At 38.9% G+C, this 16,256-nt stretch overlaps 1 protein-coding gene across 3 annotated transcripts in view; it reads right to left on the bottom strand.

Moving 5' to 3' along the window:
* Positions 1 to 16,256, bottom strand: part of JAM2 (junctional adhesion molecule 2) — a 427,760-nt gene that overhangs the window by 378,355 nt on the left and 33,149 nt on the right. The window contains exons 2-7 of one of the 3 annotated variants that reach the window (XM_081802319.1): positions 15,467 to 15,532; positions 9,042 to 9,149; positions 6,109 to 6,261; positions 3,910 to 4,112; positions 1,417 to 1,516; positions 211 to 500 (exon numbers count right to left, since the gene is read on the bottom strand). In XM_081802319.1, the coding sequence (XP_081658445.1) occupies positions 334 to 500; positions 1,417 to 1,516; positions 3,910 to 4,112; positions 6,109 to 6,261; positions 9,042 to 9,149; positions 15,467 to 15,532 (797 nt within the window). In that variant the 3' untranslated portion in view covers positions 211 to 333. Of the gene's footprint in view, positions 1 to 210; positions 501 to 1,416; positions 1,517 to 3,909; positions 4,113 to 6,108; positions 6,262 to 9,041; positions 9,150 to 15,466; positions 15,533 to 16,256 lie in introns of those variants that run through there. The other 2 variants (XM_081802315.1, XM_081802327.1) reach the window with 2 other exon arrangements.

Here is a 16,256-nt window from a genome sequence, read left to right as displayed (position 1 = left end):
GTCGTATGTGAATGAATGAATGAAGTTAGGAAAACCCTGTATCAATGCATTAATTTTAAACATGTTCTGATGAATTTTTCTAATGATAACTCCAAAGTAGCACTAAGAGGGATACCTTCTGATATTTTCAGCAAACGCTTATGTTTGACTATAACTATCAACACTTGAGTGAATTGGGTGGATAATATGTATCCCTGAATTTTAAAAAGACACTTGTGGAAATTAGAATACACTACTGAATATCTTATACTTTAGAGCATTCTGAGGTCTAATAAGATTATATTTTACTTAAAAAGTAATGCCCAGAGTTTAACTGTACATGAACAACACAAATTAGTGTGCACAGATCTGCATATCTCTGAGCACACTGAAAACATGAATTTCTGACCTCACAAAGATGAGGACAAGCTCCTGAACCAAGGGGGGCCATGGGTGTTCCACTTCGGGGTGCAGCTCTCCTGAGTGATCTTTAACCCCGCAGCTGTCATCTCCAGCTAGCCCTATTACAAAACACCCTTTTTCAAAACACAGGACTTTCACAAAGGGAGAACTGAACCAAATTATTAAAAACGAAATGAAAAAAACATGTTTGCTCTGAAACTCATATAATCTGAAAAGATTCCTGAGTCTGATTTTATTGATTTCTAGGAAGCTTATTTTGTGAAATACATGGCAGCTATGTTTTATAGCAAATAGAGATTCATAACTACATTCGACATGTCTTTTTTGAGAGCCCACTCTGGGATAAGTAAAGCACTGTCTTTTAGGGGATTGAAAAAATTACCAAACACTAAAATAGCCAACTCTTGAGAGTGCTCACAATATGCCATTGCTATTCTAACCCTTCCAAATATCAATTTTGTCTTTCTTTCTTTTTTTTTTAACTTATTTTTTCTTTTTGTTAGGTAAGCTCTACTCCCAACGTGGGACTTGAACTCACGACTCCCGAGATTGAGTCACATGCTCTACTGATTGAGCCATAACCCAATGAAGATAGCATATTACTACTTCTATTTTGGGGAGACTGAGGTTAAATAACTGGCCCAAGAATATGTAGCTAGTAAGTGACAGAGCTGGAAATTGAACCCCATACCAAATCCTTGACCCAGAGCAATTTGTAAGACTCTTAGTTTCTGTTTGAAAGATTGCCCAGACAAGCATATTTTTAAAACAATGATTTGAAAAATTCAAAAACTTGAAAAGTAGAGTGCTAAATATTCTTGGCTTGTTTGGGACATGGACTAAGAACAGCATGTTTGCTTTTTGCAACACATTATGTCAAGCTAATTTTAAACATTCCCTCTGGTTTATTCTTCCAATCACTCAGGCACAATCCTACCCCTTGCTCCTTCCCATCCCCAAGTACATGCGCGCTCTGACTGCAAACCATTGTTCCTCCCAATATTTCATGCTTACCGACTTGCATTCGTTTCCCGGGACACCTGCGATGTCCAACAGAATTACGGGCCTCACAGGAATATTCTCCACTGTCTAGTTTTGAAACAGTGTTAAATTGCTATTTGTGGAAGGAAAATAAATATAAATTTTAAGCCATAAATCTGTAAGTAGACTCCTGAAGTAACCATGTTTCTTGAATTTCAGTATTAAGTCGGTCTCTCCTTTTTCATGACTTAGGACTTGATGTCTTTACTGTGAATTCAAAACTTTGCCATGCCTTCAATGGGTAAGTAGCTAGGCTTCCTGTTTATTTTGACAGAGAAAGACTTAAATATATATGAGGAAGTGTCTTTGTTCTGTGATACTGAGGAAGTGGTATGGTTAGGAAGGCAACTGGCATTTTAAAGTTTACAGCACAGGTAGTATTAAAGTTTTGTCAGTACTTCTAATTCCCAAGAAACACCATTTGTAAAGGAAGGCCTCCTTGGCCTGAAAGGGCTAATGCAGGTTTCTCAGCCACAAGTGAGTTCACTACAGCAGGAAATGATGAAGACTTCCTTTAGAGGGTCAGAGCTATTACCAGGAAGTAGCAGAGGGTCAAGGAAAATCTTAATCAGTTTAGCTTATAGGATTAAAAATTCTATCAGCTGTGGAATTTTCGAAAATTCTGAAAGGATAAAGGTCTAACCTTTGCTCCTTCTACTCTCTGCCAAAACAACTGAAAGGTAAGACTTTGGTATAACAGGCTTCATAAGTGTTATTAGTGGATTTATCCCCTTGGTGAATTTCTGGAAGGAAGGGAGGGAGGGAAGAAGGAAGGAAGGCAGGAGGGAAGGAAGGAAGGAAGGAAGGAAGGGAGGAAGGATAGATGAAAGGAAAAAAGGAAGGGAGAAAGGGAGGAAGGAAGAGAGGAAGGAAGGAAGCAAAGATGGATGGATGGCTGGCTGGATGAATGGATGGCTGGATGGAAGGAAGGAAGGGAAGGAAGGGAGGGAGGGAGGGAAGGAGGGTAGATGGAGGGAGAAAAGGAGGAAGGAAGAGAGGAAGGAAGCAAAGATGGATGGATGGGTGGATGGCAGGAAGGAAGGGGAGGGAGGGAGGGAGGAAGTTAGTTAGGAGAGAGGCAGGGAGGGAGGGAATGCAGTGGGTCATGAATGCCTTAAAGGATCCTGCCAGGACCAGCACAGAGGGAGAGAGGGGTGCCCAGAATCATGCTTTCGTGCCCTCCTGTCACACCCTCAACACTGCCATGGTCACTATTGACCACAGCCATGACAGCCATGAATCTCTAAGGAGCACCTCCTCATTGTCTTGGATCCTCACGCAATACATGTTCCTAAAAGCAGCCAGGTTTTTATCTACTAACTCCCATTTCTTTCTCACTTGTCATTACCCACTATCTACATCCCCCTTCTTTCTGTATACTTCAACATGATGGGACAGAAAGTTTCCCCTCGTGTATTTCACCTTATGAAATCCTCTCTCACTGTCCCAAAAGCCAGACTATAAAAATATTTACCAGGAATGCAAGGCCAAGGGTAAGTATTAATGATAAGTTAGACTAAAACCATAAAGGATCTACTAGGACATAACTGGTGATTAAAAGGAAGTCATTGTCATCCATACTCTGGAGTCTTTGTTGCCTGTTTCTTAGGAAAGAACCCACCTTTATTCTGCCCTGGTGCATCCCTTTGACATCATAAGATATTTCAAGGGTTGAGGTAAGTGGGGAAAGTGAATCTATATCAAACTTGCCTTGGGGCTTTTATCACCTGCTCCGAGAAAAAATAAATTTGAAAAGTAAATATAGCAACGTGTGACAGCAGTTTTTCTGTCCAAGTTCTCAGTGTAAAATCTATCGGACCTGCTGACTGAGCCTGCTGGTGCTGCAAGGGCAGGAGTGTGGTCCTCCTCAAGGAGCCACATCCAGGGGTGCCTGGGTGGCTCAGTCGGTTAAGCGTCTGCCTTCGGCTCAGGTCATGATCCCAGGGCCCTGGGATGGAGCCCCACATAGGGCTCTCTGCTCAGCGGGGAGTCTGCTTCTCCCTCTCCCACTCCCCCCTGCTTGTGTTCCCTCTCTCACTGTGTCTCTGCAAATAATAAATAAAAAATCTTAAAAAAAAAAAAAAATCTCTAAAAAAATAAAAAAAAATTTTAAAAAAGGAGCCACATCCATCGATATGCTTTATGATTTAGCCACTTTATCAAATATGCTTTATTATTAACCAGAGGGTCTGGTTTTTAAATGTTATTGTATACTAGTAGAGTGAAAGAATGAATCTTTTAAAAATTTATTAAAATTATTATTATTAGTTCTCTATATTGTCTCCCCATCTCTGGTAGTACCTTTTCCATCACTTCCCTGGGGAGGTACCACCATCTTTCCCACTGCCCTTCCTCTCTCCACGTAAGAAATGGTATCAGCCCTCTCTTCTCCATCATTTTAGTTCTAATAATTTTTCTTCTCCAAATATAAGACAACTCTGACACCAATGCTTGAAATGACCTTACCAGAGTTCCAGATTTTGTATTCATTGTATAGGAGCTGTTGGTGCTTTGGGAGCCAAGTTTTGGATTCTCTGACAAAGGGACGCCATCTTTAAACCATGTGTACTCAGGAGCGGGATTCCCTTCTTTGTCTTGACATCGCAGCTCTACCACAGTTCCACTCAGAGCAGAATTGGGTACTTCACAGGTTGGAACTGCTGGGGCCACTGAAGGAGGGAAGTCAAATGGCACTGGTTATTTATAAGCTTAACAAGGATTTTAACAGCCACGTTAAGATGGGCTTGTTGGACACCTGTGATAGAGACTGGCTACTTGCTCAAGAGATCCACTTCCTTTCTTCACGGGCACACAGCCAGACCACATTCGCCAGCCCCCTTGCACCCAGATGGGGTCATATGCATGAGTTCTGGCCAATGGCATGTGGGAAAAGTCATCTATGCCGTTTCCAGGCCTGACCCATAAACACGGATCTAGGTACTACTTTGAAGAGATTTTGGAGATGTAACTAAGGTCCCAAATCTATTGTCTTTTAAGATAGGGAGATTACACAGGTGGGATTGACCTAATCCCACGACCCCTTGAAAAGTTGTTTTCTCTGGGTGGTCACAGAAGGGAAAGTCAGAGATTCAGAGCACAGGAAGGACTCAACATGCTTCTGTTGGACTCTAGATGGAGAGGGCCACGTGGCCCTGCTAGTGCTGCAAGGGAGAGAGGGGTGCCCAGAATCATGCTTTCGTGCCCTCCTGTCACACCCTCAACACTGCCATGGTCACTATTGACCACAGCCATGACAGCCATGAATCTCTAAGGAGCACCTCCTCATTGTCTTGGATCCTCATGCAATACATGTTCCTAAAAGCAGCCAGGTTTTTATCTACTAACTCCCTTTTCTTTCTCACTTGTCATTACCCACTATCTACATCCCCCTTCTTTCTGTATACTTCAACATGATGGGACAGAAAGTTTCCCCTTGTGTATGGAATGTGGTGCCTCCAGGAGCTGAGTGTGGCCCCCAGCTCACAGCCAGCATGGAATGGAGTCTTTCGTTGTACAGCCATGGGAACTGAAATCTGCCAACAAGGAGAATGACTTTTCCCCAGAACCTCCAGACAAGAACTCAGCCCACTGACTCCCGATTTCAGCCTTACGATACCCTGGGCAGCGAGCCCCACCTTGTCGAGCTGGACAAGTTCTGACCTACAGAACTGTGAGCCAATAAATGGGTGGTATTTTAAGCTGCTAGGTTTGTGATCATCTGTTACGTGACAATAGAAGACTAATACACCAGTGGAGTCTCTTGCAAGGTTTTCTGAGTTAAATTTCTGCTATATTAGTACATCACTAGTATTTTAGATCCTGGGTTATATAGAAAAAGGAAGGGGAGTTATTTTACTCTCTATGGTTAGCAGTTTATACTATCATCGATGGAGAAGAAAAGATCATGTTCCTCCACCAGTTGTCAACATGAGCTGTTAATATCTATCAATGATTCTCATAGTGGCTAAATATATTGGCTTTGGAGTTAATCCCACTAGGATCCAAATCCTGGTCCAGACACTTATTAACTGTGTAGAATTGGGAAAATCATTTAGCTTCTCTCTTCTCATCTATAAAAATGAAGTTGTCAGTGAAAAATTAAGTAAAATTACGTATGTGAAAGAGCCTAACACAAACTAGCTGCACAATAAATACTAATTTCCCTTCTTTACCAAATAACTTCTTTCTTTTCTTTTCTTTTCTCTCTTCTTTTCCCTCCCCTCCCCTCCCCTCTCCCCTCCCCTCCCCTCCTCTCCTCTCTTCTCTTCTTTTCTTTTCTACCAAATAACTTCTAATACTTTCCTTGGCCTACTTTTTTGTTTTATTGCTTTTCTGTCATCTCATGTGTTAGGATTTTATACAGTAAGAGATAGACCGCATATACTGAAAGGTACTGAAAAATAAACTCTTAGGGGAAATGCTCCTATGTACAAGATAGGCCCATTAAGATTTACTTTAATCTGAAATGAAAAGAGAATTTGTCAGAACAAATTTGTAAGAGTAAAATTTCAGCGGCGAATGAGGTGAAAAGGGGCAATAGCCAAGATTTTACAGGGAAAGTGGTGTTGGTGATTTCTAGAACTTTCCTGACTGGGGCCCCAGGTTGCCTTGGGGATGGGGATGAGGGTGAGGAACAGTAATCCCACAGATAAAAGCACATCACACCTAGGACTTCTAGAGTGACCGTATCTTCTTCCAGGTTTTGGCCTTGCTCAGATGGGGCACTAACTTCACAGCGATATTTCCCAGCATCAGTTCTTGTAACATTTTTGATCCGTATACTGAAATCTATCATCTCAGCTCGATCTTTAAAATCACCTTTTAGAAAAAGAAGACAATGATGTTAATAACAGTGCAAATAACTTTCTATATACTACCTTCCTCAAGTCACTTCATTCAGTGACCAAGGCATTTATTTTCCTATTAATAAACTCAATTTAAAAACTAATAAAGGACTCTTAAGTATAGGAAACAAACCGAGGGTTCCCGGAGGGGAGGTTGGTGGGTGGATGTGGTAACTGGGTGACGGGCATTAAGGAGAGCACATGATGTGATGAGCACTGGGTGTTATACGCAACTGATGAATTATTGAACTCTACATCTGAAATTAATGATGTACTATATGTTGGCTAATTGAATTTAAATAAAAAAAATAAAAACTCAAAACACTGTATGCAGATGCTGCTATTTCAAATTTCTTCTTGTTTTTTAGAATGACATACAGTTCACAAAAGAACATTCAGTTCAATATTCTCATATGTTAGAGGATTCAATCCTCATTCCTGCCTCATCCCCTTTCTAATATGCTTACACAAACATTCCCACCTTCAGAAGACACTGCAGCATCTAGTTCAATTAGCTGGAAGAGTAAATTTATGTGCGGTGGCCCACATCATACTGCCACAGAAGAAAAGGTGAAGGGGTCTTAAAAACACTCTTTTGATTAGTTTTTGGTAATAATATGTACAGAATGAAAATAGCGTTTTATAGAACATTCAGGTGCTAGATTGGCAATAGGAGAAAATACACGCAAAGACAGCCCTGCGGCCCACAGCAGTCTTATCTTGACAGATGAGAACAAGAGGGGTATTTTAAATTCTTTATGGACTTTGAACGTTTGTTCATGTGTTTAATTCTTTAAAATTAAAGTAATGCATAGCATTCTAAAATAATACCATGCTTCTTATACTTGTTAAATTATATTTGCAACTTCTGAATGTCTATAATGGAAAATTTCAAGCACACAAAAAATTACAGAGTATTGTAAAATAAATCTCATCACCCAGCGATAACAGTAATCCATGCATGGCCTATCCTATTCCATCTGCACATCTAAACATTGAATTATTTTGAGGTAAATCCCAACACCATAGCATTTTATCCATTATTATCAATGCTTTAAAAGCTCGTTATATATTCAACAGGAAAAACAGTAAGTGAAAAGAAATGTATAACAAAGAATTAAAATAAAGCACTGTTAAAGGTAGTTGTATTTACCTTCCCCTGCCATAAGTCTAAGTCTTAACTGCAAAGGCTTCTTAGTGATGGCTTAGCTTTCTAGATGGTGATATGGAAATAGGGTAAAATTATTACCACCGAGCAGTGACCCTTCATCTCACTTCCACATCATCTCTTTTTCCTTTCTCTCAAGAGTCTAATCTACTGGGCCAGCAAGAGCCATTCCATTTTACATCCTTTAGGGCTGAGCTGAGACATGAAGGGTCCAGGGTCTCCATGGAGTTGACTTTCTTCTGTTCTCTGTTCCATTTTCGTGGTGATTGCATTCTAGGTCTCAGTCATTGTTGGTTTCATCTCACACTTACAAAACACATTCTCTTTCACCATACACAAAAATAAACTCAAAATGGATTAAAGACTTAAATGTGAGACCTGAAACCATAAAAATCTTTGAAGAGAACACGGGCTCTCTCTGACATTGGCTGTAGCAAGTTTTCTAGATAGGTCTCCAGAGGCAAGAGAAATAAAAGCAAAAATAAACTATTGGGACCACATCAGAATAAAAGGTTTCTGCACAGAGAAGGAAACAATCAAAACTAAAAGGCAACCTATGGAATGGAAGAAGATATTTGCAAATGATATCTCCGATAAAGGGTTAGTATCCAAAATATATAAAGAACTGAATCAACTCAATACCCAAAAAACAAGGAATCCAATTAAAAAATGGGCAGAAGACATGAACAGACATTTTTCCAAAGAAGATAGACAAATGGCCAACAGACATGAAAAGATGCTCAACGTCACCATCATCAGGGAAATGCAAATCAAAACTACAATGAGGTATCACTTCGCACCTGTCAGAATGGCTAACATCAAAAACACAAGAAACAACAGGTGTTGGTGAGGATGTAGAGAAAAGGAGAACCTTTGTGCCCTGTGGGAATGCAAACTGGCACAGCTACTGTGGAAAACTATATGGAGGTTCCTCAAAAAATTAAAAACAGAACTACCCTATAATCCAGGAATCGCACTACTGGGTTTTTACCCAAAAGATACAAAAACACTAATTCAAAGTGATACATGCACCCCTATGTTTATTGCAGCATCATTTACAATAGCCAAATTATGGAAGCAGCCCATATATATAGTATATAAGTATACAATGGAATGTTACTCAGCTATAAAAATAATGAAATCTTGCCATTTGCAACAACATGGATTGAGCTAGAGGGTATTACGCTAAACGAAATAAGTTAGTCAGAAAAAGACAAATACCATATGATCTCATTCATATGTGGAATTTAAGAAACAAAACAAGTGAGCAAAGGAAAAAAGAGCGAGAGAGAGAGGGAGAGAGAGAGAGAGAGAGGCAAACCAGGAAATAGACTTTTAACTATAGAGAACAAACTGATGGTTACCAGAGGGAGGTGGGTAGGGGAATGGGGGAAATAGAGAAGGGGGATTAAGAGTATACTTATCATGATGAAAATAACATAAAATAAAATAAAACAAAATAAAATGATTTAAAAAACCCACATTCTCAGTAACTAGTCCTGTCCTGTTCTCATTTGTAAATTAAAGAACTCAGGTTGTACTTGGTGTTCTCTTGCTCTCACCTCATCAAGTCTACAGCTTCTTACCTTGAAGAGCCTGCTGGTAGTAGACAAAGGAGACACTCCGGCCCAGTTTCTTCCACTCTAATCTGGAGGAAATGGTCTTCTTTGGATATTTACAGGCTAAAATAACCTCTAGGAACAACAACAAAAATACTTGTTTTCTAATTGTCCCTATGAATTTATATTTTACTTAAGTAAATTTTTAAACAGCCTTAAGCTATTTCTTTATACTTCCATTCATTCATTCAATTCTTTCATTCATTCATTCATAAATTACTTTAATGGGCACCATATTGGCTTAACCCAAAGATGAATCGAAAGCATTATAGCTCTTCTCCATAATAATTGCATGACACTAGGCTACTGACCCTAATTCTTGAGCCTCAGTTACCATCTGTGAAATAAGATAGTATGTCATAGAGTTGTAGTGAGTCTTCAAATACAGTAATACATGCAAAGCACACATGCCTGGACATGGTAAGTAATTTAAAAATGGCAGTTATTTATCATTTATCTTACTATCTTACTATTCCCAGTCTCAGTCATCAGGGAGTTTACAGCCTGGGAGAAGAGATAAATAAGATAATGTAATTTTGTTCCATTGTTCATAGTGCCATGAACGCTATGGAGGTAAACAGAGAAAGGCACTCATTGCAGCCTATGGGATCCACAAACATTCCTTCAACATGTACGTTCTCACTCAGACCCATTCTTTGATAACCCTCTCTATGGATATATTGATACAAACCCGATACGATCTTCTACTAAATCATGGGTTCCTAATTCTTATCTCTATCCAGATAAATTATGAGAAGATTTAATCTTGGCATCAAGTTTAACTGCCTCACTGTAGCTCATTTAAGTCACTTTATTGCAGGAAATTTACTGTAGTTACGTCATTAAAGAATTCCTGGAACCTCTGAAGGAACCCCCTCTTTTAACTGTCCAAACAAGATGACTGGGGGGAGGAGGGGAAGTCCAGCACCTATCTGCCAACTGCTTTGAGTTGCCAAAAGGAAACCTCCGGTTGTAAATATTTTTAAAATACGTTTCAGTCACGCTCTCTAGTGTGTCATCTTCATGTTTCTGAGACATTTTTTTCCCACAATGCATTCAGTTTGACCCCAAAAGCACACATCTTTGACTAGAGGAGGTCCAAAATCCTTTCCATACCTCTGATTTTGATGTAGCAGATTAAATGCCATTTTATTTTTTTTACGATTTTATTTTTAAAGATTTAATGCCATTTTAAAAAACAATTCAGATGCAGCCATCAAAAAAAAAAAATGAAATCTTGCCATTTGCAATGACGTGGATGGAACTAGAGGGTATTATGCTAAGCGAAATAAGTCAATCAGAGAAAGACAATTATCATATGATCTCATTCATATGTGGAATTTGAGAAACAAGGCAGAGGATCATAGGGGAATGGAGGGAAAAATGAAACAAGACGAAACCAGAGAGGGAGACAAACCATAAGAGACTCTTAATCTCAGAAAACAAACTGAGGGTTGCTGGAGTGGAGGGAGGTGGGAGGGATGGGGCGGCTGGGTGACGGACATTGGGGAGGGTATGTGCTATGGTGAGCGCTGTGAATTGTGTAAGACTGATGAATCACAGACCTGTGATTATATGTTAATATAATCAAATAATACATTATATGTTAATAAAAAAATTCAGGATATATGATATGGTAGATTAGAGAGCAGTACTTTTATTATCCCAAGTTTTATTAATATACACATAGATATGGACAAAAAGCCAAAAAATATGTATGAAAATATTAACCCAGTGATGAGTTCTGTGTGATAGAATTACGGTTTTTCTTTTTGTTATATGTAGTTTCTAATTTTCCTTTTAGTTCCACACATACTGCTAGAAATACAGAAATAGAATACAAGGTAATGGAAAACAGAAAATAGGACAGAGAAAAGAAAGGCAAGGGGGAAAAAACCCCCCAAAATTGTTTTCAAGAGTCCCTAAAGTTTTTAGAGCAGGTTTTACATGACAAAGAGACATCATTTTACAGACATGTTTACAATTATGCTACAAAGACAAATATGTGCTGAGGGACTTGTCTGAGGAAACATGGTTCTGTTCTGTTGATTAAGGAGAATGGGTGGTGACTTTCCGGAGTCTTGAGTTTGAGATAGGTTTCCTTCCCGTATTTTGTTGAGTTTCCAACAATTAAACACACACCCACACTCATTTTTAGCCCACACGCTCAGGTCTTAGGAATAAATTTGTACTTGGTCACATTGTTTCATATATTTAACTACATACACAGGCACACACACACACACACACACACACACACGGAGCCCTTTTCATCAAGAAGATTTGACTTCTGTCCTCATTGCTCTATGGAAAACCTCTGCAGAAATTATATTCAAAAACGAAACCAATGGTTTTCCTAAATGCAGTGACACCATTCTCTCGCCTCACTCAGACCATGGAGGATGTGTGGAGATGGTCTAAGTCATCCAACTGTTGAGTACTTACTGTGTGTCCAGTTTATTATTAATTATATTCATTTATAATTTATTATTATACCATTGTTCCTGAGCTATATCAGTGAGCAAAACAAAGATCCCTGTTCTTTCAGGTCTCACAATTTGCAGTGGGAGTCAGGCACACAAGAAATATCATAAAGTGAATTAAATGCTACATTGGGAGGTAATGAGTGCTATGGAAATAAAGTAGAGTAGATCAGGAGTGTTGGTGTGCAATTACAAAACACCTGAATAGTCAGAGTTCTACTCATTTAGAGAGTGACATTTGACCAAAGACTGAAAAAAAGAAATTAGAATTCCTTAGAATTTGAGTACAAATTTCGTAGAATTCGAAATTGGAATTCACCACGTGTTTCTTTGGGACTACTCCAAGCAAGGCCACAGTCAGTGCCTCGATCTGAAGGTGCCAACACCATGACCTCTGGAACTGGGAGAAACAGTAAGTCAGTTGGAATCATGGGGTCAACATCTGAGGATAAAGAACCAGATGAACTGAGAAGCTAACTACCATGGACTCTCCTCTCTCTTTTCAGTTAAAATGCAACACTCACAACCAGTATAATCTTGTACGTAGCCCTTAGGGTTATTATACCATAAGGCCTTTTGGAGTTAGACCTCCGCCATACACTGTGTGTGCGATGTTGGGCAAATTACTTAACTGTTTTTGAACATTATACTCACATTTTTTTTTTTAAGATTTTATTTATTTTGAGAGAGAGAGAGAGAGCACGAGCAGGGTGAGGAGTAGGGGGAGAAGCAGGCTCTCTCCACTGAGCAAGGAGCCCGATGCGGGGCTCGATCCCAGGACCCTGGGATCATGACCTGAGCTGAGGGCAGATGCTTAACCAACTGAGTCACCCAAGCGTCCCTATACTCACATTTGTAAAAAGAAACAATATAACAGTACTCATCTCATGAAGCTAGTGTGAAGTTTAAGTGAGGTAATATATCAATACACTTGGGTGTGTGTGGTACTTTGTACATGGTGCGTGCTCCATCAGTGGTTATTACTGCTTTCACCCCTGAGAAACTTCTTTTACTTGTAGTTGTATGCCGTGACATGATAGAAATCCCCACTTTCTACACCCCAAATTTACCTAAGAATCACTCAAATTTGAACTAAAACCGCTACCTTTGAGAGAGCAAAGAATAGGATACAGACATAAATCATATTTTCTCAAAACAAGGCATACAAAAGCATAAAAATGCACCAAGTTTTTTTCATTAAGATGATCATTTCATTCCCAAAAATATGTTTCCTTTGGGTCAGGGAAAAGATGATTCTTTTGTTTAGAAAAAACGTATTAGCAATAACTATTTTCATGTAGCAAAATAGTCACTTTTAGGGATCACATCAATAGAAATCACTGTGAATTTTAGTTTTTCTAGGATTCTGTACTGCTAATTATCTTTTGATGTTATTCTCTGTGCTGAAGTTAAAAATCATCAAAATCTTATATAAGCAAAAATAGAATTGGTACGACCAACACAGCTCTGAAGAATTACCAAGAAATTACTTCTGTGAAGAAAAGCATGCTATTAACCTGATTTATAGCTCACAGGGTTGGACATTCTGCATAAAGGCTGCTCATATAACTTATAAGCTTAGCAAAGCTGCTATCACTTCAGTCTCATTCTGTTCTTGGCACCACTGTGGGAAGTGATACAAAACAGCAGTACTGCAAAGAAGGAATTAATTCATGATTTGTTGACATCCGAGAGACAAGAGACAAAAAAGTGAAATGAATTAGGTGGAACACACCCACACATATACACAAATCACAAGATATTTTACACTTTAACTAAAATCAAGTCATTGCATGAAATACGCTACAACTAAAATGTGGAAGAAGATAGAAATTTATTTTTGCTTTAAGGAGAGCCAAGTTGGAACGACTGGGGCACATATAAAATAGAATCAAAATATAAATCTTTGTCTTTAAAGATTTATTTATTTTATTTGTGTGTGTGTGTGAGAGAGAGAGAGCACATGTGCACGTGAGTGGGGGGAGGGGCAGAGGGAGAGAAGCAGACTCCTGTTGAGCGCAGAGCCCCCACCCCCCCATGTGGGGCTCTATCTCAGGAACCTGAAATTCTGACCTGAGCCGAAACCAAGAGTTGGATGCTCAACTGATTGAGCTACCCAGGTGCCCCTATAATTCTTACTTTAAAAGAGGAGAGGGGAAACAAGAGAATAAAAATAGAAAATACTTATTCAGGAATAAGACTAACATTTGACTGCAATAAATTATAGAAGGATTTTTTATATTAAAAATAAAATACACATTAAAAAGTAATGTAAATAGTACACAATTTTAATTTGGAGTGATGGAAATTTTTGGAACTAGACAGAGGTGGTAGTTACACAGCATTGTGAATGTACTAAATGCCACTGACCTGTTCACTTGAATGTGCTGGTTTAATGTTATATGAATTTCACCTCCATACATTTTTTTTTTTAAAGTAATGTAAGACTGTAGAATTTAACTTTGGCATCCTAATTGAGGTATCATGCCATAGGGCCTGCGTGGCGGGGGGCGGGGGGAAGCAGGGATGTATATTCATGGTACCCACTGGGCCCAACAGTGAGAACCTTCAGGAAAGTACAAAGTAGGGCAATTCACTTCTTTTGTCCTTACAGAGTCCTGGCCCATCTTTTCCTCTCACTGCGTGATCCCTCTTTTAGGCTTTCTAGTCTCCTTTTCAACACCTTGTCCAGCCCTGTTTATCTCCCACTTCAAGTGCTCCATAGCCCTACATCACTCCCAATCATAAATTTGCTCTTCCCACGTCTCTCCACTTAAAACTAATTCATGATAAAGTTTGAGTCTTTTATTAGCTTAATCATGTAATATTTTAGGACTTCATTAACTGAAATAGTTATTTAAGTGATTTGTTATCGAGTGATGTGTACTTGTGAATGGCATGCCAATTCTTACTGTAGCAGATTTTTGCTGAAGAAGCACATATAACGCTGTGTGCCGGGCACTATTAGAAGTACTAGCTAAATACTAATCTACTTAGTTCCGTCCCATCCAGTTCTCTTCTTTAATCTTTGTCTCTTTCCTTCAAACCTGTCTCTCCCAATGCCAAGAACCTAAGACATGCCTGAAGACGAGAGTTCAGACACATTTGAAACTTGTTTCTTAAATGTTTGCAATCTCTGGCCCAAACTAGCATCATACTTAGGACATAGTAATTCTTCTGGTTGCCTAGTATTATTGTGTTCTAGGTAAAAGAGCCTTCAGAATAGTAGTAGGTGGTCAATATTTGAAGTAAACTTATAGAAGCCCTTATAAAGTTTTCCTTGGGTATTAGAGTCTTTAAAATTTTTTTTTAAATTGTGGTTAAATACATAGATCTTAACATTTACCATCTTAACACTTTTTAACTTTTTGCCATCTTAATGATTTTTAATAATTCAGTAGTGTTACATATATCCACATTGTTAAGCAACCAATCTCTAGAACCTTTTCATCTTGCAAAAGTGAAAGTTTATATCCATTAAACACCAACTCCCTACTGTAAATATATTTAAGAAGCTAAAATACATAATAAAATGGCACCCCAAAATAGGCTATATTAATGTCATCTTAAAAACATTAAGTAGAGTGGGGTTTGCGGTGTTAATTTCCATTTGCCATATCCAGCTGGCTGGAAACTTTGCAAAACCTCTGTCTACCAGTTTCACAAATTAGATCTGCTTTGTTGCAGATAATTTATGCAATTAGAGGCCTTCTTTGTACATCAGGTCTTTCATTTCCACTGAGGAGGTGGAGAAAGAGTTCTCAAGTGGAAACAGCACAGAGCAACATTTTGGAAGGAAGAGTTGGTGTGAGGTAAGGCAGAGGGTCCCAACAAATAGATAACATCACCCACGTCATACTTGTGAGTCATTTGAACAACATAGTCTGTGAAAAGCATAAGTTACTCTACCTTGATACTCTATTGCTGTGACCACTTGATGGTCTTTTGGGGCAGAGAATCCATAGGCCTTATGATCTGAAAGATTAAAACAGATAGGATAATTAAAATAGTACCAAAGGCCACTTGCAAATATTTGAATGGAATGCAACATTGAGGAAAACTGGCCTAAAGTTTGGTGACAGTTTCACACATTCATAACCCATAGGTTTTAAAGTATCAAAATAAGAAAAACCAAGCCAAACCCTCTATGTCTCTTCCATTTTCTGTATTGTGGTTTTCTGCCCTCCCTTCACAAAGCAAAACCCACGGATCTGTAAGGGCCCCATGACAAACAACACAATTTCACAAGCTTGATTGTGAAAGGTTTTTTTGTTTTATTTTAAGATTTATTTATTTATTTTAGAGAACGTGGGAGCAGAGGGAGGGACAGAGGGAGAGGCAGAGAAGCAGACTGCCCACTGACTGCAGAGCCTGACTCTGGGCTAGATACCAGGACCCCAAGATCATGACCTGAGCCCAAACCAAGAGTCCAAAAACACTCAACGGACTGAGCCACCCAGGCGCCCCAAGCCTGATTGTTAAACAAGTGCCTTTGTCCTTAATTTAGCCTAATATGCAATCTAGTGCCTAAGGTATTGCCCCTTTAAGATAAAAGCTAATTATTTAAGGGTTTAAGTTGCTTTACAAACTTATCCCTGATTATACCTACATTGTATAGAAATGGGTCATTTAACATATTTTTGACTAGGAAATGTATATATAATATATACTGTATATAAACCTTGTATTACAAATATGA

Source organism: Leptonychotes weddellii, chromosome 1 (assembly GCF_054177405.1).
Source record: "Leptonychotes weddellii isolate Sample4059 chromosome 1, ASM5417740v2, whole genome shotgun sequence".
NCBI classification, from domain to species: domain Eukaryota; kingdom Metazoa; phylum Chordata; class Mammalia; order Carnivora; family Phocidae; genus Leptonychotes; species Leptonychotes weddellii.
This window is presented reverse-complemented; position numbering and strand designations above follow the sequence as displayed.